At 36.5% G+C, this 24,861-nt stretch overlaps 1 protein-coding gene across 2 annotated transcripts in view; it reads left to right on the top strand.

Annotated features, from left to right (window-relative positions):
• Positions 1-21,807, top strand: part of myom3 (myomesin 3) — a 51,685-nt gene extending 29,878 nt beyond the window's left edge. For both annotated transcript variants that reach the window (XM_065299003.2, XM_065299004.2), the window contains exons 14-37: positions 796-923; positions 2,623-2,806; positions 3,157-3,331; positions 3,434-3,555; positions 5,844-6,031; positions 9,215-9,341; positions 10,144-10,325; positions 11,388-11,502; positions 11,592-11,748; positions 11,866-11,972; positions 12,316-12,360; positions 13,998-14,134; positions 14,511-14,655; positions 14,805-14,864; positions 15,147-15,214; positions 15,367-15,474; positions 15,759-15,846; positions 18,284-18,322; positions 18,559-18,664; positions 19,157-19,320; positions 19,409-19,445; positions 21,104-21,126; positions 21,209-21,264; positions 21,365-21,807. In XM_065299003.2, the coding sequence (XP_065155075.1) occupies positions 796-923; positions 2,623-2,806; positions 3,157-3,331; positions 3,434-3,555; positions 5,844-6,031; positions 9,215-9,341; positions 10,144-10,325; positions 11,388-11,502; positions 11,592-11,748; positions 11,866-11,972; positions 12,316-12,360; positions 13,998-14,134; positions 14,511-14,655; positions 14,805-14,864; positions 15,147-15,214; positions 15,367-15,474; positions 15,759-15,846; positions 18,284-18,322; positions 18,559-18,664; positions 19,157-19,320; positions 19,409-19,445; positions 21,104-21,126; positions 21,209-21,264; positions 21,365-21,631 (2,828 nt within the window). In that variant the 3' untranslated portion in view covers positions 21,632-21,807. The remainder of the gene's footprint in view (positions 1-795; positions 924-2,622; positions 2,807-3,156; positions 3,332-3,433; positions 3,556-5,843; positions 6,032-9,214; positions 9,342-10,143; positions 10,326-11,387; positions 11,503-11,591; positions 11,749-11,865; positions 11,973-12,315; positions 12,361-13,997; positions 14,135-14,510; positions 14,656-14,804; positions 14,865-15,146; positions 15,215-15,366; positions 15,475-15,758; positions 15,847-18,283; positions 18,323-18,558; positions 18,665-19,156; positions 19,321-19,408; positions 19,446-21,103; positions 21,127-21,208; positions 21,265-21,364) is intronic.
• Positions 21,808-24,861: the final 3,054 nt, after the last annotated feature.

Below are 24,861 nucleotides of genomic sequence, written 5' to 3'. Positions count from 1 at the left end.
ATACCAAATAAATGCTCTAACCGCCAAAGAAGAATATTATGATCAACCGTATCAAAGGCAGCTGTAAAATCAAGAAGCAGCAGAACTACATTTTTACCTTAATCAACTGCAAGTAAAATGTCATCAAGCACTTTATGCAAGCAGATTCAGTACTACGATGGGAAAAAATAGAAAATTACTCCTTTACTGCAAAACCCTGTTAGTGCTTTTGTGGCAAAAACCTCCTTCTTAAAAAAAATACTTTTAAGATAGTAAGAGAGATTATATTAAAACAGTAGTAAACCGTTGCCACATTCAGTTGCACTTAGAGGAATTTGCTGAAAAATTGTTGTGCCGTTTAACGGATTCTGCCAGCACATTGGTATTTCTAAAGGACCTAAGGTTGGGATTAAGTGGATTTGAAGTAAAAGTACTTGATAAACGTATAATATGTGCACAGAGCTTTTGGTTAATATCATCTCATTTTTGACAAAGGTGGCGTTTAGCGGCTTTTGCCTCTGAGCTCTTCATATGCATTAAGGATTGTTGAACAGATCTTTAAAGCATTCGGTTAATGGTAATGCTAAGCCATGATGTGTGCAGTGTGGGAGATTCCCCAAAAAATAGTAAATTCCCCAAAATTTGTTCCTGCCAAAATTAAATTATGATTTGATGGTTTGCTTTAGCGTCTGTTGCAGGTTCGCACTTTTACCCGTTCACCATCAGTACCTCGTTCTCCAGCTCCTGCATGAATGTATTTTCTGCTCCCTGAAGCACCTAAGGTTATACGTTTCTGACGCTCTCCTCTGTCTACAGGTCAAATCCGAGTGCCATTTCCCCCCACCGACGTGGAAGTTTGCGAGCTTAGCGACACCTACGCTGTGCTGAGCTGGACCGAACCGGACCCAAGAGGCAGAGAACCTCTCACCTACTTCGTGGAGCGGGTAGGAGTTGACCTTCGTCCCACGCAGCGCTTGTCGTTCAGCTCATTAAAAATGGCCCTGCGGGGTCCCGAGTTACTGCGTCTGTAGTCTTTACCCTCGACCGCAGGCCTTAAAGTTTGCACGCTGAGCCAGAGGACCAAATTAACACTGCACTTTGACTGCTCAGCTCATTAGAGGCGGTGAACGGAGGTCTGCTGGGTGGCAGAAGGTGCGAAGCGAGCGCTTCATTAAAACTTGGGTCGCATAATGTGTTTCTCCTTCAACTTCAAAGCTCTTGCTGACGATTTTGACGTCTAAGATGCAGTTTTGGTTTGATTATATGGATTCTTCATGCAGTGCAGCCCACAAGCGTAGGTTATGAGACTCAAAATACACACTCTGACATCAGGATTTACATTGAGGTTTTATGATTTAGCAAAAGAACCGGTTTACTTTTCATTCAGATGTGTGCAGATATAAATGTCAGAAATAAATTTCTCCAGAGTATAAATAAAAATAGCACAGTTTTTATTGTATAACTTATATGTTTCTGAGTTTTTTAATCATATCTGCCAGCACATGGAGAAAGTCCTTCACTTCTGAAAGTCTCATATTGCTGGCAGTGATCTGAAGAGGCAGACTTTTCTAATATCAGTCACAAAGAAACTCACGCCGCTTTCAGACTCCATAATGAGGCAGAGAATCACAAACTGCCACAGGACTTTTATTAAACTTTTTTATAAGACGCAACATAATAAAAGCGTCTGGTCAGTCTCAAATTCTGGGGGCAGAAACACTTTCCATCTGGTTTCTTTTGTCCATCGGGTGTATTTGATTATAGACAGTACTTTATATTCTTATAGAGGCTTGCTGTTTTATTCAAATGTAATTTATAGTTTAATGTTTCTTTTACATTGAGTCCCTTTGGCCCTGTGGACAGTTAGAAAATAATTTCATTTAATCTCAGCAGTAGAGAAAAATACATCACAGGAGATTTCTGTCCCTATGAAATTAACTTGTCTAAATTTAATACATAAAAATCCTCATTTGTCTGAAATCGATATAAATCGCTTTCACTATGAATATTCAAGGTTTATTTTCATAGTTCATAGTTTTAAAAAAGTTATATTTTATGATGGATTAATACCGAGCCCCTAAGGTGACATTGGATTAAAAGAAACCTAAAGTTTAGTTTCATGTGCTCACCCGAAACGTTCATGTGCAGATTTTTTTTTAAGTTTAGTTTCGCATACTCACGTGAAACTTAACTTTATTTAATTTTTGCTCCATGTCCCCACAGGGGCTCCGAAGATTTATATGACTGGAAGTCTAGGTAAAAAAATCAACACATAAAAGGCATTTGAAATAAATTATTAAGGCATAAAAAATAACATCTGAGCATTGCTGAAGAAATATTAAAAACATAAAATAATCAGATAATATCAGACAGTATTTTGATGAGATGTGTGTTGATGACGTGACGACTGTCTTATTGGTTTAATAAATGTAATTGCGGATCAATGGTATAAAAGGGGGTAGGTGTTAATAAGCTTAAGCTTCTAACTACCTTATGAGCATCATTTCTATTTTTTTCTCTCCCTTTTCTGTCTACTTTTTTTCCTTACTTGTATTGTAATGAAAATTGTTATTATGTTGATTTAATGTAATTAGAAGCTCAAATAAACTAAAAATGATGATGATGATTGATGATATGTTTCAGTCTCTAGCAGGTAAAGAGAGCTGGCACCTGGCCAGTATGGATCAGACCGTTCTCTCCACGAGATTTGCTGCGTTTGACCAGCAGAAGGGGAAGTCGTACTGTTACCGTGTTCGATCTGTCAACAAGTTTGGCATTAGTGAGCCGTCACTGCCCAGTGCACCTGTTTTACTGGGAAAACCAATGGGTGAGTGAGAGAGAAAGAGAGACCATAGGTAATGCATGCTGTCATTTATATTCAGAGACTGTGATGTGCTTATTTTCCATGAAATTCGAATGCATGATAATTTTTACTGCCAACAAAAGGCCATGAAGTAGTTCTGTCACTCCACTCAAATTTAATTTACCCTTTCAAGTAAAGTGGGTCACGTGAGACTTATGTGCCAATGCTATTTGACATCAGTGATGTCATACCTTTGATGTAATGTCTGCACACAGCATATTTAAATAGACATTACCATGACTAAAAGAGACAGTGTACAGGATGTTATTAGTAAATTAATTTATCAGTCTTGAAATAGTTTTCTGTGATTTTAGGAGTTCCAGCCCGCCCGCATGACATCGTCCCTATCCGAGAAGGTAACAACTCAGTCCTGCTTCAATGGAAAGAGCCCAAAATCACAGAGAGAATTCTGGGATACTACCTGTACTGCAGTGAGGTTGGAAGTGGACAGTGGAGGACCATCAACAATAAGCCCATCACCAATACCAGGTCTCTATCTGTTACCTTTTCTTTAAGATGTATGATTAAAATACACTTTTTACTCATATCAACATTACTGGTCAATATAATATAATATAATCTCTCTCTCAGATTCACAGTGGACGGACTGACGACTAATAAACAGTATATTTTCCGTCTGAAGTCTGTGGGATTGGCTGGAAATAGCATCTACTCGGACGAATCTCCTGCTGTTCGAGTCAAATCAGCTAAATGTAAGAGTCTGACCTGGAGCTCTTCAGTCAGATGACCTTCAGTATGTTCACATCTGCAGTCTGCACTCTCATTTAACTCATAAACAGACACAGCACTAGATTGGGTTGATCATATCTTAGTGCATCATCACTGCATAGTCAAAAATGATTTGACGTACAGCGACAATGGTTTTAAATAAAAAGCGTCTGCTAAAGGAATAAATGTACATATTTTCATATTTGTAATGAAAAGTGTGTGCAGATTTTGGTCAATCTAGTGGTGAGACTGCGAGACCGCTCGGCTCAGTCCACAGCTCACCGCTCCCTTTCGAAACACGTAGTAAAGCTACGGTAGTCGCCCCAGGATAAACACATTGGGCCCTATTTTAACGATCTAAGCGCATTGTCTATAGCGCACATCGCAACGTCTAAATGGGCGTGTCCGAATCCAATTTTGCTAATTTAACGACGGGAAAAATGTTTTTTGCGCCGAGCGCATGGTCGAAAAGGGTAGGTCTTATTGTAATGGGAGTATTTTGGGCGTAACGTGCAGTAAACCAATGAGAGTCACAGCTCTCATCCCCTTTAAAAGCCAGTTGCGCTGGCGTTATGTCTAATCCCTATTTAGATGACGGACTTTGTAAACTGAAAAACTAAGCGGAGGAAGAAGATCCCCTCTCCTCACGTTTCAGCACTTTGGACAGCGGGTTTTTTTTAGCAAAGAGTTTTTTTTAAGCATGACTTAAAAATGTTTCTCATCTCACCATATCCACAGATACAGAGTCATCATATACAATAAATCCGTGAGGTAGCATTAAAAAAAAACATTTAAAAACAGACGCATTTGTTCAAAGCAAAGCATTTATTTACTTACCAGGCTGCAGGTGAAGCAACTCTTTGGGCCTTCTAACGTCTCATAATTAGTCCTCATTTATGTCCAAGAGATTCAATAATAATCTTTTACATTCAATCCTTTAATCTTTCATATTTAAAAGCATTTTTGTGCTACTGCGCATTCATGTACTTTGTGATAAGCAAATCCGCGTTGTCCTCCCGTGTATAGGCGCATTTTACTAATGCGCTCTTAAATAACATAAAACACATTGCGCCATTGACTTTAGACTTTAGACCAGGTTTTTGTTGGTCAATGGCGTAGTCTATTTTAGTTGCCTCAAAATAGCAACGCGCCAACAATGCGCCTGAACACACCTCGTTTTCAGACCAGAACGCCCATGGGGGCAAAAGGGGGCGCAAATGCATTTGCTATTTAAACAACGGGGCGCTAAACGTGAAAATTAGGGTGGAAACTAGCGAAAGACACTTGCGTCGCGCTTTGCGCTGCATTGCGCCGGGTGTAAGATAGAGCCCAATGTGTTTAAAAAAAAATGTGTGGCGCAAAATGGAGACTTTCATGTAAGGGGACCCACGGTGTATTTAAATAAAATCGGCTCATTCTAAGGTAATAAAAACAATACAGTTCATTACGTAAGGTCTTTATTTACCACTGACAGATACAGTTATGTATATTATATTGCATTTCTGTCCATAGATCCTCCTAACTGTGCGTTCTTACCAGACGCGAATGAAGCAAATTAATCGCGCTGTTCGTGTGTAGTTGAACGCGTGAATATTTTGAGTGAACATTCTGTGAAATTCAGATGCGAATATGCTGAATTTGCTGGCTTTAGCTAACTTGTAGTCTCAATATGTATATAGCTCATATTGAGTAAAGAGCATTTTTTACAACTTACCAGATTGTTCGACCTCCTCACTCGCTTTCTTCCGAGCAAGATCCTTTTTATTCCTGTTTTTATAAAAGTATGAAGATGTGTCGTACAGCTCCGGGTGTTCACATACAGCGACAATGGTTTTGTCCTCTATTGTTTCGTATTTCTACATTGTAATCACGTAAGTACTAGAGCAAGCTCCTGATTGGGTAACGCACTGCGAATATCCGCCAGAGTTCAGAGTTTTCAAATTGCGTGATTTGCGAGAATCACGTGCCCAAAAATGTGTGCCTCGTCATTTGTGCCACCTCATTCACGCAAGTCACGGCGCAGGATGTCTATCGCGTCTTTGCATTGACTAATAATAACACAGAGATGTGTGTATTTTGGAACAACGCATTAAGTGTGTCCCAAAACACGTTTTTAACACATCCGAGGCGATGAAAGTTGTTACTAATTTTTCCAGTGGGAGACGTGTCACATGTACATCTAAATGGTAATAAAATCACATGAATGTTATCCAAACCCCAGTATAAACAATTTGACTCCAATGCGTGGCCTGTTGTCTCTCCATTACTGCAGATGTTCCTTCCTGTCCATCAGCCATCACTGTACTGCACTGCACAGGAGATGAGATGCTGATTGGCTGGAGAGCCCCTGCCAATCACGGAGGAGATCCTGTGCGCGGATACTACCTGGACCAGAGGCAGAAATCCCAGGACACCTGGAGAGAGGTCAACGTCAAGCCCGTTACAGACAGAATGTACAAGGTGTGTCCACATCTGCATATAATCCCTTAAAACACATGCATGACATGAGAGTTACAACCAATCAGAGCTTATTTCCTGTTGAAGATATACAAACTTTGTTTATCTTCATTATTCAGTGTCATCTTGTGTAGTTATTTTTTTGTTGATGGTTAATGAGGATAAATGCATGTCACTTATTCTGAGTTAGGGTCTACACTGCAAAAAATGACTTTCTTACTTAGTATTTTTCTCTTGTTTTCAGTAGAAATATCTAAAAATTCTTAAATCAAGATGTATTTTCTTGATGAGCAAAATGACCTAAGAAAATAAGTCTAGTTTTTAGACAACATTTTCTAGAATGTTTCTTGAATTAAGTGTTTAAGAAAAATGTTCAAGAATTTTTTGCTTACACCATTGGCAATTTTTTTTTGCTTTTTTATGCACAAAATCACTTAAATTTGATATTTTTGGTCTAAAAAGACTTATTTTCTTGGGTTGTTTTGCTCATCAAGAAAAAGCATCTTAATTTAAGAATTTTTAGATTTGTACTGAAAACAAGAACAAAATACTAAGAATTTTTTGCTGTGTACAATTTACATGAACACATTTTATATGTTTATTATATAGATGCAGGTATTTGGTAAGTGCACACACTGCAAAAAATTATTTTCAAGAAAAAAAAATTCTTAGTATTTTTGTTTTGTTTTCAGTAAAGTTATCTAAAAATTCTTAAATCAAGATGTTTTTCTTGATGAGCAAAATGACCTAAGAAAATAAGTCTAGTTTTTAGACAAAAAAATATATAAATAAGTGATTTTGTGGATAAAACAAGCAAACAAATCTGTCAATGGAGTAAGCAAATTTTTCTAGAATTTTTCTTGAATTAAGTGTTTAAGAAAAATGTTCAAGATTTTTTTGCTTACCCCATTGGCAGATTTTTTTTTTTGCTTTTTTATGCACAAAATCACTTAAATTTGATATTTTTGGTCTAAAAAGACTTATTTTCTTGGGTCGTTTTGCTCATCAAGAAAAAGCATCTTCATTTAACAATTTTTAGATATTTTTACTAAACACAAGACAAAAAAGGGATTTTTTAAAATCATTTTTTGCAGTGTAGTCCTGGCTTAATCTGAACAATGTCTTGGAAACTACCACATAAAGTACAAAACACATTTAATGTGCAAGCAAAAGTGATGCTTTTCTTAACAAATATCACTTATAAGACAAGAAAGCTTAATTTATATTTGACCTTGTGGGGTTAAAGGTCATCTGCTTTCATGTTTTACCAAGCTTTCTGATGCACAGCGCCCTCTACTGGATTGAAATGGCTGCCGTGACATCATCATGTCTCTTTCTATTAACACATCCTCTTGTTTTTTGGAGGTGTCTTTGCTCTCTTCTCTCATCAGATGGGTCAATGTACATGATGTCTATTAGAATACATTGATCTTTGCGAGCACTTTGCGTTCATTGCATGTAAATCCAATGTTATTGATTGCAGCCAGAAGCGTTCATCTCATCGAGAAGTCAGAAAGGCAGAGTCACCTGTCCAAACTCATTAAAGTCAATGAGAGGCCTTACCACCCTTCATCGAAATCCTGTAGCGCTCCTGAGATGGATGTCTGCCATCTAGTGGTCTTTCCCGATAGCTTTTAAACCTCCAGATAAGGCTGTGATTTGATAAGAGGATTCAGGCTATGGTTAATCGCCGGTCTAAAGGCTCCAGAAATGGCGGTGTTGTTAAATCCGATCCCGATTATATCTGACCGCTCTTGTCGATCTGTTCCTGTCTCAGTGTTTATCATTTAAGTGCTTCTTCAGCTAAATGCCTCTCAATATAGACATCAACCACCAGATCAATGCAGCGGGTCACATCAATGTATAAAGCCTCAGTTGATCTTGTTTCCAGTATCGCATGAAATCTGTGTTTCTGTTTTGGGTTGCTCTGATACTCAATGTTATCTGCAAAGTGAATAAATGCAAATTGGGAGCTGGGATAGAACATTTCTGGAATTCTGGATCAGGATTTGACTTTTCGGATGTGTGTTTTTCCTGTACCTATTTTAGGTGTTATTTTCACACATCGGTTTTTACGAAGGGGGATTGAGGCCAAGCTAAACTTAAAAATAAAACCATCTTGAGATTAAATTCAATATAATGCGAGATTTAACTAGTAGTTTTTAGAAATAAAAAAGTCAAAATAAAAAAAATTACGAGATTAAAGTCGTAACGAAAATAAAGTCAATAGAACAAGAATAAAGTCGTAATATTGTTTAATTATTAATGCAGGTATGTCATTTCATATCTGCTTATATTGACTTTATTCTCAAAATATTTTGACTTTATTCTTGTATTACGACTTTATTCTCAAAATATTTCGACTTTATTCTTGGTATATTACTACTTTATTTTTGTTTTACGTCTTTATTCTCGTAATATTTACTTTATTTTCAAAATATTATGACTTTTTTCTCATTATATTACGACTTTATTCTTGTATCATGACTTTATTCTCAAAATATTTTGATTTTATTCTCATTATATTACGACTTTATTCTCGTTATATTATGACTTTATTTTTGTTTTACGTCTTTGTTCTCGTAATATTGACTTTATTTTCAAAATATTTTGACTTTATTCTTGTATTACGACTTTATTCTCAAAATATTTAGACTTTATTCTTGTTATATTACTACTTTATTTTTGTTTTACGTCTTTATTCTCGTAATATTTACTTTATTTTCAAAATATTATGACTTTTTTCTCATTATATTACGACTTTATTCTTGTATCATGACTTTATTCTCAAAATATTTTGATTTTATTCTCATTATATTACGACTTTATTCTCGTTATATTATGACTTTATTTTTGTTTTACGTCTTTGTTCTCGTAATATTGACTTTATTTTCAAAATATTTTGACTTTATTTTCGTTATATTACGACTTTATTTTCATTATATTGACTTTATTCTCAAAATATTTTGACTTTATTGTCATTATATTTCGACTTTATTCTTGAAATATTATGCCTTTATTTTTGAAGTTTCTTATTTTGACGTTTTTCTTAAAAAAACTACTTGTTAAATCTTGCATTATAATTACTTTAATCTCGAGATGTTTTTATTTTTTATTTTAGCTCGGCCCTAATTCTCCTTGGTAGTTTTCACCCTCATCTGTTCTTGTGTGTTAATTTGGTTTTAGGTTACAGGTCTACAGGAAGGCAGTTTTTATCAGTTCAGGGTCTTCGCAGCCAATATCATCGGACTTGGAAAACCTTCAGAGCCGAGTGAGATGTTTCTGTGTGAACCGTGGACGATGCCAGAGCCAGGTAATAAAATAAAATATTGCATTTGATTATTCTGTTTTTATTACACGGCTCTCTGGAATGCTTGATTCTGATTGGTCAGTTGAGACATTTGCAGGTTCGTTCTTTTCAAATAATAACCGCTCCAAAATAATAACGCATAGCCGGTACTACTTGCACGAGTAAAATCGCTCCGCGCCAATAAAGATCAATAAAGATTACTGTCTGTTTGGCGCCATCTTGTGACAAACACTCGACAACCACGACAAGACACAGACAGCTTACTGAGACTGAACTTGACAAAATAGAGCATGACAGCTACGAAGCCAACACACAAAAAATACAGAATGGGCATTAAAACTTCTCAAAGACTGGCTAAAAGAGAAAAAAATGGAGACAGACAAGTATGAAGCAGAGGATCTTAATAAGGTATTACGATCATTTTATGCATCTGTGCAAAGTTTCGCGGAAGGATAAAAATGTTAATTTAAAACAAATATGCCAATAAAATGTTTCAAATTCATATTCATGTCCAGTTTTTTTTCTTATGTGGCAAGTAGCCGTGTAATAAGCGGGATAATGTAGAGGCAGCCGGTAGTTATTGGGAAATAAGCCCCTTCAGTGTGATACAAGACCTGATCACACTGTCTGGGCTTATTTCCCGATAACTACCGTCTGCCTCTAGATTATCCCTTACTTCGTTCCTCTTCAACTTAAATTAGGTTTCTTTATGGCTGTGCAAAAGGTTTATGGTATAATATAAAAATATTTTAGATCTATTGGTTGTAGTGATGTATCACCATTTCAATGTGTTGATGTTTCACAGCATGCCCATATGACCTGGAGTTCAGAGAAGTCAGATGCAACTCTCTTGTGTTGCTATGGGCGGAGCCTGTTTACAAGGGCCAATCAGCAATCAGTGGGTATGTGGTGGAGATCAGTCAGGGGGCGGAGTCTGAAGATTGGACCCCTGTGACAAAAGAGCCAGTGACAGAAACTCACCTAAAGGTCCGTTCTGTCTCTGGTTTTTTTTTTACTTTAAATTTAGGGTAGGAACACTAAACTGATGTTAACAGAGCAGCGCAGACTGTGAGGTGGGCTCACATTGCCTATCTGTGTTCAAAGTTGCCCTGACACATCAAATGTTAGATCGGCAAAGTCTTTGGTTGTCTTCAAGGCTGTCCTAAAAGCCTATTTACTAAATACATCCTAAGGGGTTAGTTTGAGGGGACTGGACCTGTTGTTAGTTGTAGGTTAGTTTATTCTTCTACTATTAAATGTCTGTTTTATACTGCTTATGTGAAGCACCTTGGGCAACCTCTGTTGTAATGTGTGTGCCATAAATAAATAAAAGGTCAAAAAAATATATTTGTTTTTCGAATATGTTTACAAAATATATTTTTTGGCAATTTTTTGTATATATATTTTAAAAGGAAATAAATTTTAAAGCTTTAATAAATATATTTAGCCCTCCATATATTTCAATCCAAGAAAATATATTCATGTTGCAATGGAAGAAAAACTTTATTTATGTTACGAACATGTAAACAGATTAAATTAGGGCTGTCAAAAGATTAATCGCAATTAATCGCATCCAAAATAAAAGTTTGTGTTTACATAATATGTGTGTGTGTACTGTGTATAATTATTATTTATATCTAAAAACACACACAATCATGTATATATTTGAGAAAAAATTGGTTATATTTCTATATAAAATATTTATATTTCTATATAATATAAATTATATAAATGTATATACAGTATATCAATGCAAATATTTATTAAAGATATACATGAATGTGTCTGTTTTTATATATACATATTACAATCATTTATATATTATGATTTATTTATATATAAATATTATGATCAAAACTTTTGAAGCTCGAACATTGCTAAACTGACTCTTTATTAGTAATTGTTGATGTGATCATGGACATAAAAGGCATGAAAAAAAATAAATTGGAAAAATGTATGATGTAAATAAAAGAGTGGTTAATGACTCAACATTTACCTCTAGTTAATGTCAAAAGATAAGTGAATTTGTTTTGTATGTGTGTTGATCAGATATCAGGTCTGCAAGCGGGTCAGACGTATCGTCTGCGCGTGTTTGCCATCAACGGCGCTGGCGTCGGGATGCCATCGGTTCCCTCTGAGGCGGTGAAATCAGAGACTAAAGCAGGTCAGCTCTCAGGACATCTCTGCATAATGACTTCATTTCCTCCTATCTCACAGCGAGCTGCTTTTAAACTTTATCCTGCCTGCCGACAGGGACCAAAGAGATTCAGATTGGAGTCGATAATGACGGCTTCATTTTCCTGAGCTTTGAAGGTCCTGAAACAGATGAAAGAGATTTCTTTAAGTGGAATAAGAACTACAGCGATGCTATCGATGCTGGAAGAGCTCGTCTGGAGAACAAAAACAACAGGTGACTAGATAATGTCTCATCAACATTACAAACGACACTGTCATTTTCTCTAATGTGCCCTGGAGGTCCCCTGAAGGTTTTTAATGAATTTATAAACCTCACGCGTGTGTCCCACAGGTCTGTTTTGACCTTCACTGACGCCTCACAGGAGGATTTGGGTCTGTACACAGTGGAGCTGAGCGAAAACCCCGACGTCTCCTCTAGTTTCACCTTCACTGCCGAGGGTACACATCATCACATTCACATACAGTAACACCCTTTACATCTGTTCAGCATACAACCTGATAGATAGCATGTCTGTTCATAGCACAACCTCAGTATTTTATCATCAAGAGTCATTGCTTTATCCTTGCCAAGGTCTTTTAACCCTACATTATGTTTTACAAGATCTGTGTTAGGCATTTCAGTCAATAAGAAGGACGGAGGTGTGATTCTGTCATATAACTTCAGTCACCATGAGGCTGACTTTAAATCTTATTTTCAAAGGTTGTATCGTGCCGAGGCAGGCCAATATCTTGGTGCTGATGGTGTGAAGTGTTTTATAATACTTTGCATCTTGTGTTTCAGATTTGGAAAGACTCACAGAGCTGAGCTGGCACATCAGAAACCCACGTGAGTAAGACAAATGGCACAAATGTACATCAGAAAATGAGTCCAGTTCTGACATGGATATAGCAAAAAGAAAAACACAGATTTAACACAGATTTAAAGCTGAAACTTATCAAATCCTATAAGAGGTCCAGAATGTCATTAAAACACAACAGTGTCTTTGCTGTCATCAAACATGTTACCCCTCGAACCCCCCCTCCCCACAGAGCCACCCCACTTAACAAATCCCAATTTAACCACTGCCTATAGACTAGTATTACATCCTCAATATCTACAAAGAGTCTAGTTTTATCAGATTTATAAAACAAGACAGATAAGACAGATCAGCAAATGTTTCTGGAAAAACATGACCCCACTGTGGCGTCCCGCAGGAGGAGCGAGTCACGAGCAAGCAGCACACACAAAACATTATCGCACTATCTCTGAATAACTTATGATGTTCGTGTCGTTTACATTATATGCACTTACGCGTCAATTTCCAAAAAGTACAGACATTTGATGCAGTTTTACTTACCGCCTGTGACTCATAACCTGGTTAGAACTGCCCCATTTCAATGAAATTCAGCGTTAAGCAAACACCCACACAAAACTCAACTGCTACCCCAGATAAACAAACTATCTCCATTGTTTTCATACTGCTGGCTTACTTGGAAAACTAAAAAGGCTTTCTTCTCCTTACATCCGAAAACACACTTATTCTTTTGTCTCATTGTTGAGTCATGATATAAAACAAAGATGTCACGTGCAGTGATGTTAATGATATTCTTGCTCTCAATCTGATTGAGTTGTGGGAGTGGTTTTCCGGGGGAAAGGCCCATAAAAGGAATGTGGGGTCACTGATACATAACGGGGACCCATGTTCGAAAAAATGACACTTTGCATTTGTTTAGCATGATGATTACAACCAAAAGTGCCACACAAGCCCTGAAAAGTGAAGCCAAAACGTCTTGATCGCCCCCCCCAGTGACTGGTCCCAGTATAGGTCATAAACCCCGCCTCCCCATGTTATTCAATGGGACTTGAGACCAACTAAAAAAATTAATTACACTTCAATTATCTTCTTTCTGAGGCTGGTTTCTGTCATTTACTGTAGTTTTTATCACGCTGATGTACATTCAAATGTTTTTAAAAAAGGTTTGTGTTTAGTTAGTTATTTAATTATATAAAAACGGTGGTGTCACGTCATGATTGACAGCTGTGATATCGTGTGATATGCGCATTCTGCGAGAGCGAAGGCGGGGCCTTAATTTCGCAGCTTTGCTTCCTGCTCACTACTGCGCATGACTGGTCCCGAAATCGCTACTACGCAGACTCACGACCCAAGATGTCAGCGCCATATCGGGACACTGGCGGCTTCACTTTTCACCAATGGAAGAGAGCGAACAGGCGTCGTCCATTTTTTTTTTACAATCTATGATTACAACTCTCGTGTGTTAATAAGTCAGAATGCATGAAATAGCATTAAGCCCCTATTCTTTAAATGAAAACTACTCATTATAATGACTAGTCTGATGAATTAACAAAATGTTGTTTTTTTGGGGGGGGGGTCGTCATTCCTTTAAATGTCTCTATGTGTATTTGTATATGTATTAATGGCTTTACATGAACACATATCTGCTGTGTTTCTCTCTGTGGTGTAGTAATAGCGCTGAAGTCCGGTTGGCAGGTGGACGTGTCTGAACAGGGTCAAGTTCGTCTATGGCTCCAGACAGAACCGCTGAGCAGCGCCGCATCTCTCCGTCTCATACTGAATGACAGAGAAATCTCCAGCACACCGGTAACAAACTTGAACTGACCTGATGTCTACAGTCTGTGACGGCAGAGATAAATCCTTTTTATAGGACTGATTGGGAACCGCCTGCATAGACGGCCTTATTGTTGAACAGGATTTTATATTTACTGATTTACAACAAAGACAGTGCTTTTGGGGAAAAGGGATTCAGGCATTTCTGCATAGATTTGGCCTTCATAAGGAGTAAACATTTTGATAGACTGTTTCAGGAGTCTACTTACTGTACAATGCCTTTAAAGTGATTTCTACATGGGCAGCTCACTAAGAACAGAGCTTGGATATCATTCAATCAGTTTTTCAGACTTGTTCCTGGGTCTGACTAATACTTCCTAAGAGCTCTGTGGATCTGTGTGTCCTGCAGGCCCGTAAGATGAACTTTGACAAGGCAAAAGGTCTGGTAGAGATCATCTTTGATCAGCTGTCCAAAGAGGACGAGGGCTCCTACACAGCACAACTTAAAGACGGCCGTGCCAAGAACCAGTTCACGTTGGTCTTTGTGGAAAAGAGTATTACAAAACATTATCAAATATAAACTAATAATATAAAGTCAAACTAATTGTTGTAATCTTCAAAAAAAATTTGAAAGATCCTAAAGGCTAATTCTATTAAAATATATCAAATTTTTCTCTGTTTTTTGTTTTTTTGTTTTTGTCAGCGTTCCAGGACGCTTTGGCCAAATCTGACGGCAACAGAAGGAACTGGAAGAGAAAGTCAGGTGAGTCGAGTAGATCTCAATGACCACAATGATGTAAAAGCCTAGATTACGACATTTATAGGATCATTCAAAACTGATGGATAGCTCAAATATCCACAAATCCATTACCTAAATTAAGTGTGCAAATATAAAGGACTTTGAAATTATTATGATATTTATCTTGCTTAATTTAATAATATGACGTTGTTGTGAATGTATTAGGACGTGAGTGTTTAAATATGTATGCAATGTATAAGTGTGTATAAGTTCATGTCATATTGTGTCTGCTTCCTCTCGGACAAGGTCCACATTTCCAGGAATATTTATCATGGACGGTGACACCAGACTGTGAAATGATCATCAAATGCAAGGTAATGATGTTTCATCACTAACCGACCTGACATATAAAGCAATAGGTCTGTAATTGTTCGGTCATCCATAACATCCGTACAGGTTTGTATGTTTGGACAATGACACAAGGTTTTTTATGTGAACCCATATCTAAGTGTGTCCAATACTGCAGGTCATCAACATAAACAAAGACACAAAGATGAAATGGTTTAAAGATGGAGTGGAGCTGACGCAGGCTACGATGGAGCCGTCAGGTGTCGGTACATTTACTGTGCCACAGGTACCACAATCTTCACAACACATTAGCTGTGAGGCGATGCATTAAACAAAATAACTTCATGTAAATTTAATCTTAACAATATAACACCGTAAACCTGACACTTCCACGACACAATAAGCATTTACAAGGGTAAACCAGCCAGATGGTTGCCATTATATTGGTACATAACTTTAATGAACCCAGATCATTCCTTTAACACACCAATAATAGGTTTTAATCCCCTTATGAAAGATCAATGAGTGTAGAATTGTGTGTGATTTGTGTTAACCGTGTTTATTGATCAGGTGACAAAGAAAGAAGCAGGTGTGTACAGAGCTGTAGTGTCAGACAGTAGAGGAGAAGATGAGAGTCGACTGGAACTACTGGATGATGGTTAGATGATTATTATTATTTCACTGTTTACTACTAGACTAAAGAGTGACTGGTTAAACCCTCTAGATAACTTCATGAAGTGCATCATGGGAAGTTTTTGAATAGGCTGCAGGAGCTCTTGTGTGTTCTGATTCAACCATGTTTATTAAAAAAAGTTTTTGTTTTTAAAGGAAATTTAATTTTAGAATTTAAAATATGTGTTCGGAGTGCCATGTGTGTTGCTCGTCATCACATATGACCACAGCACAACCCTAATACACAAATTTAATTTGAACAGTGGCGGCCAGTGACTTCTTTTTCGAGGCACACGATGCAAAACTCGTCACAACATGTATGAAGTAGAGCTGGGCAAAAAAAAATCGCCTGCGATTCTCATGCGTATGTCATCCGTAAGGCCGGTTCTGTGATTAAATTGGCATCACCTGCTTTCAGATGGAGCGGCATTTACTACACACAGTCTTATTTCAACAAGAAGGTAGGCAAAATCGCGTTTATAATCAAAGATCTTTTTCGCCCGCTGGAGTATGTAGCCCATCATATGTGTGGCTCATCACTTCAAAATATGTGTTCGTTACATCATGTCAACCATATGCATCACGCGTCTTGTCAAAATACGAGTATCTGACAAACATGAGCGTCTCTTTTATCATAAACCCTTCAAGGGCGTCTGCAGCAGACACTTTTTTTTTACATGACGATGCACATACGCTTACATGATGCACCAAACACATATTTTGAAGTGATGAGCCACACATATGATGGGCTACATACTCGAGCGGGCGAAAAAGATCTTCTTCGATTATAAACGCGATTTTGCCTACCTTCTTGGTGAAATATGACTGTGTGTAGTAAATGCCGCTCCATCTGAAAGCAGGTGATGCCAATTTAATCACAGAACCGGCTTTACGGATGATATACGCATGAGAATCGCAGGCGATTTTTTTTTGCCCAGCTCTACTTCATACATGTTGTGACGAGTTTTGCATCGTGTGCCTCGAAAAAGAAGTCACTGGCCACCACTGTTCAAATTAAATTTGTGTATTAGGGTTGTGCTGTGGTCATATGTGATAGTTATCAGACCCACATACATGGTAAAATTCCTTGTTGCACTTACATTTTTAAGTTTAATCAAATGTAAAATTACAATTAGTTTCAACTTTCTTGACTAGTGAGGACTTGTTATAAACTATAAAAAATTGGTTGTGTAAATTTTAGCAGCATCTAGTGGTGAGATTGCGAATTGCAACCAAAAGCTCACCCATTAATTTCAAAACGCATACGGTAGCAGCCACATGACAATGTAGGGACGAAATGCACTTTGTAGAGCAGTTTGTCCGTTTAGGGCTACTGTAGAAACATGATATAAGGTAATAAACATAAGATAATAAAAACAATACAGATCATTATCTAAAGTCTTTATACACCAATGATAATATAGTTTTGTATATTATCAGTGTTGGGGAAAGTTACTTTTAAAAGTAATGCATTACAATATTAAGTTACTCCCCAAAAAAGTAACTAAGTTACTTTTCATGGAAAGTAAGTAATACTTACATTTGAGTTACTTTTGCGTTACTTTTTCTTACTTGGCTGAGGCTTGATCTCTTTCTGGGCTTGCAGGTGTAGAGAAGTTCTGCATTCAGACATCGCATATTTCATCGCAAAAATGTCGAGCTCTGGCCTGCCATCTCCGTTTCCCGCTCAGGCGCGCACGCATAGATTGCGTAATTCTATGTGACTACATTCAGTTTAATTTAGCACATTATTATTTTTTTATCAAAATAATTAAACTGAAAAGTAACTCACATTACTTTTTGAAAAAAGTAACTAAAATATTAATGTGTACATTTATAAAGTAATGCGTTAGTTTACTCGTTACTTGAGAAAAGTAATATTATTACGTAAGGCACGTTACTTGTAATGCGTTACCCCAACACTGTAAATTATATTGCATGTCTGTCAAGAGATCCTTCTGAAAGTTACACAATGCACCTTTAAGCTAACTCAACTATTTTTACAATTCATAGCAACTCCTCCTCACCAGTCAAAAAGTTAAAATTAATTAAATTCAATTAAAAAAATTTAAGTGCAACAAGAAATGTTTTACAAGTGTATACACAGAAATATTTGTGTTGTGTAAATCAATTGAGAAATAATGACAGTTCTTGTCATGTTCAGTCAAATAGGAGCTCAGACTGCATACTGTTGCTATGGTTACCTACTGTACCTGTGGTTACGTCACTTTTGTTCACAATCATCTATTCAGCATCAAGCGAATGTAATGTGCTTACTTAAACATTAATTGAATGTTGGAAACAACATCAAAAACTCTGATAAAAACATGTTGAGAAACTGATCTCAATACAGTGGATAGATAAAGACGTATTAAACATACAAAATGATACTAATGTAATATTTTGTTTTCATTTTTCCTCAGAATTTGACAGACTCGTGCAGAAGCTGAATAAACAGTGTGGTACGGTCATGTTTTGGTTGTGAAACTTCAGACAATGTCATAATTTTTTTATAATGACATCATTACTAATATTCTCTCTCTCTCTCTCTCTCTCTCTCTCTCTCTCTCTCTCTCTCTCTCTCTCTCTCTCTCTCTCTCTCTCTCTCTCTCTCTCTCTCTCTCTCTCTCTCTCTCTCTCTCTCTCTCTCTCTCTCTCTCTCTCTCTCTCTCTCTCTCTCTCTCTCTCTCACCCACAGCGCTCTCTGCTGGTCCAGTCAGAATTCAGTGCACAGCGAAAGGCTTTAAACTCTACTGCTCTCTCAAATATTATCTGAGCTATATGAAAACCAGCTGGCACTTCAAGTAAGTTGTTGATAAACCTTTACTGCACAAAACTCGACAAATATAACTTTAACGCTGTGTAATTTAACTTCGGAGTAATTGCTTTTCAATATTCTTCAAGTTACATTGAGTATCTTTATATAAATATCTATATTATTAATAAAACACAATCTTCTATGTTATTACCTCTAGCTCATTAACAAAATTGCCAATATTATTAGCTTTGGGCATAAAAGTGGACACAACCAGCCAAGAATGGAAAAAATCCACCCAATCCCTGTTAAACCAAAGTCTCATTAGACATGCTGTTTGTTAATGTGATGTCACACTGATAAAGCCCCGCTCATGGCCACTGACTGACAGTCCTGCATTGCCATAGTTTCCTCCTTCAGAGAGTTGTACGCTGTCCGCCATATCTATTCAATATGTGGCCTTTAAATGATCTGTCAATTGGTCAGTTTTGATAAAGAGTTCTGCTAAATAAATGTGTTTTATTCTGTCTGTGTGTGATAGAGAGAAGAGAATTGATCAGCAGGAGCGGATGAGTCCTGGCAGCAGTATGCAGAAAGTTTGGATTGAGATTTTCAATCCTACTGAAAACGATAAAGGGAAATACACGCTGGAGATGTTTGATGGTCAGGAAACACACAGCCGTTCTTTGGATCTGTCTGGACAGGGTAACGCAGAAGATCGACTGCGATGTCATGATAGAAAATGAATTTGCCTGAAGCCAAACAACATTTTAATATCTGTCTTCTCTTGCAGCTTTTGCAGATGCTTTGTTGGAACATCAGAGACTGAAGTAAGTAAACCTTAAACCTGCATCATTTTATAAAAAGTGTTTAATTATTAAAGGAACAGTATGTAAGAAATTGATATCAATGAATCATAAAATGGCCCTGATATGTCACTAGACATTAAGAAATCATTTTCATTTCAAATATTTATATCAGTCACAACAGTGGTCCGGTCAGGATATTGTCATTTAAAAAGTGGAGTTGCAGCCCTCAACGGATGTTTAGGTTGTCATGTTGTGTATTGGCCACCAGTTGTGTGATTGCAGTACCAGTTTTGGCCACAATCCTACATACTGTTCCTTTAAATTAATATGCAAAGTGTTATAAATATGCAAATGATAAACTGTGCCCATTGTGTCCACAATCCACTTCTTCTTCCATTTCTGAAGTGGATGCCACATCAGCAGATTTTTAACATCTTTATAACAATTAGCATCTAGAGTCAAGACATTTTACACAAAATGGGATTAAAATGCAAAAGAAATGTATTTAAAAAATGATCACTTTAATCCACATACAGAAGTAAACATTGCAAGTGAATATGAGGAGTTTGGTTCCAAAATGATATAACTCTGTTTTAAAATTTTTTGTCATAACATGTTTATTATTATGTTATTTTGTTTTTATTATGTTGTATTGTGCTGCTTAGCTGTATTTTATTTTTATTTTTTTGTAGTAATGAAGGCTTAAATCAAAACAAACCAACTGCAGTTTAATTGATATTAAGGAATGCACAAAAAAAAGATTTCTGAAAAAATTTCTTGTCTTGTTTCGGAAACAATCTCTTCAAATATAAGGACAATCTGTAATGTATACTGTTCAATTGTTACTAGAAGTGTGCCAATATTACATTTTTCCACTTATTTCACTGATTCAGTGATTTTTTTTTTACTTTTCAGACTAATATCTGCCACTATCGATGCCAATATTAAATTGCATTAACTTAAAAATGTAATCTGAAGATTAAATTTTCTGAATGTTATTCATCCATATAATGACCATCAATATTGAACATTAAACTCGTGATGTTTATAGAGCTCGAATTCATTTCATTTTCTTGTTCTCTTTTGATTGACAGAATATATCGACCATGACTATTGGCTGTTTTTAACTATCGGCCGATAGTGTGAATTATTGACCGATATATCGGTGCATCTCTAATTATTATTGTTAATGTAATGTAATCCTCGACCACAAAACCAGTCATAGGGGTCAGTTTTTTTATGGAGATTTTTATATCATATGAAGATTGAATAAATCATTTTTGTATTGACGGGTTTGTTCGGATAGGACAATATTTGGCTGAGATACATGAATCTAAGGGTGCAAAAAAAAAAAATATTGAGAAAATCGCCTTTAAAGTTGTCCAAATGAAGTCTTTAGCAACACATATTTCTAATGATGAATAAAGTTTTTATATATTTATAGTAGGAAATTTACAAAATATCTTCTGAAACATGATCTTAACTTAATATCCTAATGATTTTTGGCATAAAATATATATGCTACAAATATACTCGTGTGACTTATGACTGTTTTTTTGGTCCAGGTCACATATTTACTGAAATAGATACTTGATGATTTGAAATATTGTGTAATAAGTTAGGGTTAGGTTGCTGATGGTTTCTGAGTTTATTATAATTGTATAATTTTATTTTCGCAGGCAAGTGGAGTTTGCTGAGAAAAGTGAGTATATATCACATTAATGGCTCCAGTAATGTATTTTGGGAAACAACTACAAGCTTAATCCTGATGTTCCTCCTAACAGATCAAGCCAGAGTCACGAAGGGTCTTCCTGATGTCGTGGCTATAATGGAAGGAAAGGTAGATACTCAGTTCAAGCTGTGCTTTGGATGTTTTTATTTCGAATCGTATAAGAAAAGAGCTGAAGTATTGATCTAATACTGTCTGTTTCTCTTTGTAGTCTCTATGTTTGACGTGTTTCACTGATGGAGATCCAGCACCAGAAATGTTCTGGATGAAGAGTGATCGAGAGCTCGTCTCTAATGGCCATTACCAAATCACACATGAGACTCAGTCATCTACACTCACTATAAACCACGTCACAATGGACGACTCCGGCAGCTACAGCATCTACGTACGCAATAAATTCGGATCTCAGACGGTTTACGTGACGGTCAGTGTGTATAAGCACGGTGAAAAGCCTCGAGCAGATGCAGTGGAAATGTGAACAGAGATATTGTAACTCTTACAGGAAAAGTTCTTGCGGTGATTTATTATCCTGTATTAACAGTATTATTAGGGTTTTGGAATAAAATGTTGTGTCTGTGTCCCTGACTGACAGATGTTGAACTGGTTTGTGATTTGTTTTTTCTCCTCTTATAGATTAAAGTGCAAATGAAACCAGTTTCTTTACTTTCAGTTCGTCATTTCATTACAATTTTAATGAATGAAGCCATCAGAAACAAAAGTGTTCAGCTAAATTTAAATGTGGAGATACTTAAAAAAATGTGAGCACACTTCTAGCTGCAGTATAGTGAAAAAATATAACAACATCACAGTATATACATTTGCGGCACAGTATATATGTCTACGGCACACTATATATGTTGACAGCACAATATATACATCTACAGCACAGTATATACATTTACGGCACATTATATATATGTCAGCGGCACAGTATATACATCTGCGGCACAGTATATACGCCTGCAGCTCAGTATATACGTCTGCGGCACAGTAAATCAGTATATATGTCTGCGGCACAGTATATACGTCTGCGGCACAGTAAATCAGTATATATGTCTGCGGCACAGTATATACGTCTGCGGCACAGTATATCAGTATATATGTCTGCGGCACAGTATATCAGTATATACGTCGGCGGTACAGTACATACGTCTGCGGCTCAGTATATATATGTCTGCGGCACAGTATATCAGTATATATGTCTGCAGCACAGTATATCAGTATATACGTCTGCGGCTCAGTCTATATACGTCTGTGGCACAGTAAATCAGTATATATGTCTGCGGCACAGTATATACGTCTGCGGCTCAGTATATATACGTCTGTGGCACAGTATATTGTATATACGTCAGCGGTACAGTACATACGTCTGCGGCTCAGTATATATACGTCTGTCGCACAGTATATCAGTATATACGTCTAAGGCACAGTATATCAGTATATACGTCGGCGGTACAGTATATATGTCTGTGGCACAGTAAATACGTCTGCGGCTTAGTATATACGTCTGCGGCACAGTATATCAGTATATATGTCTGCGGCTTAGTATATACATCTGCGGCACAGTATATCAGTATATACGTCTGTGGCTCAGTATACATCTGCGGCACAGTATATCAGTATATACGTCTGCGGCACAGTATATACGTCTGCGGCACAGTATATCAGTATATATGTCTGCGGCTTAGTATATACGTCTGCGGCACAGTATATCAGTATATATGTCTGCGGCTTAGTATATATACGTCTGTGGCACAGTATATCAGTATATACGTCTGCGGCTCAGTATATATGTCTGCGGCACAGTATATCAGTATATACGTCTGCGGCTCAGTATATATACGTCTGTGGCACAGTATATCAGTATATACGTCTGTGGCTCAGTATATATACGTCTGTGGCACAGTATATCAGTATATACGTCTGTGGCTCAGTATACATCTGTGGCACGGTATATCAGTAAATGCATCAGCAGCACAGTATATACGTCTGCCGCATAGTATATACATCTGCAAGTAGTTTTCCATTTAAAAGACATCACAGCTCAGACGTCTAACCTAAAAAAGGCAAAAAATTTAATTTTTAAAATTTAATAGATGTCTAACCATAGCCCTAAAATAAATGAAAGCTAACAGCTTTTAATCACTGTTGACTTTGCTTACATGATGAAATGTCAGACATCTCACAAGTTATTTGGAAAAAATGACATGTAATCAAATTCAAGGTTTTTTTTCTAAAAGTGGGTTACTTATAGCCACTATATTGAGTCTATAGTTAACCTAGACTGTGAAATGATGGCTATTCTTGCTGGGTTACTACAGCACAGTATTGTATATATAACTGCAGTATAGAAATGTGAACAGTTACGGTAGTTTTAAGTATATATACTGTATATGAGCTTCTGACTGAGATTTCTTAATAATCACAGTGAGGTCTGTTTCACGTTTATTATGCAACCAGAGCCGATTGCAAAGCAAACAGTCCACTGTGTCATTCACCTGTTATGTGTTTAAACAGTCTTAACTTGCTTCTGTTTCAAATGGGTTCATTTCACCAAACTTTGAAGACAAAATGAAAAGAGATGATTAGGAACCATGTCATGTCTTAAGGTTTGAAGTTCTTTTAAAACAGATTGTGCTATGACTCTGCAAACGCATTACATTAAAATGATATACAAATGTTCAAATTACATTAACATTATTAAATCTAAGAAATGTATCACATTTTTATTTATGTTATTAGTATTCCGTGATAATAGTGGTTGAAAATTTTTAATTTTTATTAGGTTATATTAGTTATTAGGTCTAGCTGTTAAGCATTTCCAGCGTTGTAGATGTGACATTTGCAATCAAAGCTTGCAATATAATTTCTCACAGAATTCATTTATTACTAATGCATTGAACCATCTGTTTGTATTTTCATAAACCCCTGATGATAGAGTTCAGAAAAAGATCAGTCTATACTCATGTTTTCTGTATAGGAAACATGCATGCATTATAAATGTAACAAGAAAAGGACAAGTTTTTGGGAGACAACATACTTTGTAGGTATTAAAAAGCACAAACCAGATGCAATAATACCCAACAAATGTAGATGGGCCAACTCTCAGAAGAACATTTAATATTTATTTTGATTTTTCTATGCAGATTTATGAGTAAATAAAACAATGTTATGGACATGACAATTCTAAAAATTTGCACTTAACTATGGAAATAATTTAAAAAATGTTTTTAAAACTGTAATATAGACTTTGCATAGGTCTTTAAACCACCAAATACTAACATCTGAGATATCGGTATGTTTAATAACTTTACTTTTCATAATAAGGTTGACAATCTTTTATTTAAATCTTTTTACTAAAGGTGTGGCGCATGTGTTGAGCCTGGTGAATGATCATTCAGATTCTGTAGGTCACCGATTCAATGTTGACCTGCAAAAATTTACTTTGCTGTAACCACCTTTTGTCCATTTTGTGCTTCAATATTGGTTTGAAATAACTGATTTCTCACATTTTTACATTTGGTCACTCATCTCCTGAATATTTGGTCATAAGATTTAATAGATGCAAGTTAAGATTTGAGGCTCTTCTGAGAGCTGACACCTCCATCAGTTTCCAGCATGACCCCACAAGTGATGTTAGTGAACTCTGGGTTGTTCAAACAGAAGGAACAAGTCAAACATTAATCTCAGAGCACCATCTCACTTACA

This window comes from Paramisgurnus dabryanus, chromosome 13 (assembly GCF_030506205.2).
Source record: "Paramisgurnus dabryanus chromosome 13, PD_genome_1.1, whole genome shotgun sequence".
Classification (NCBI taxonomy): Eukaryota; Metazoa; Chordata; class Actinopteri; order Cypriniformes; family Cobitidae; genus Paramisgurnus; species Paramisgurnus dabryanus.
This window is presented reverse-complemented; position numbering and strand designations above follow the sequence as displayed.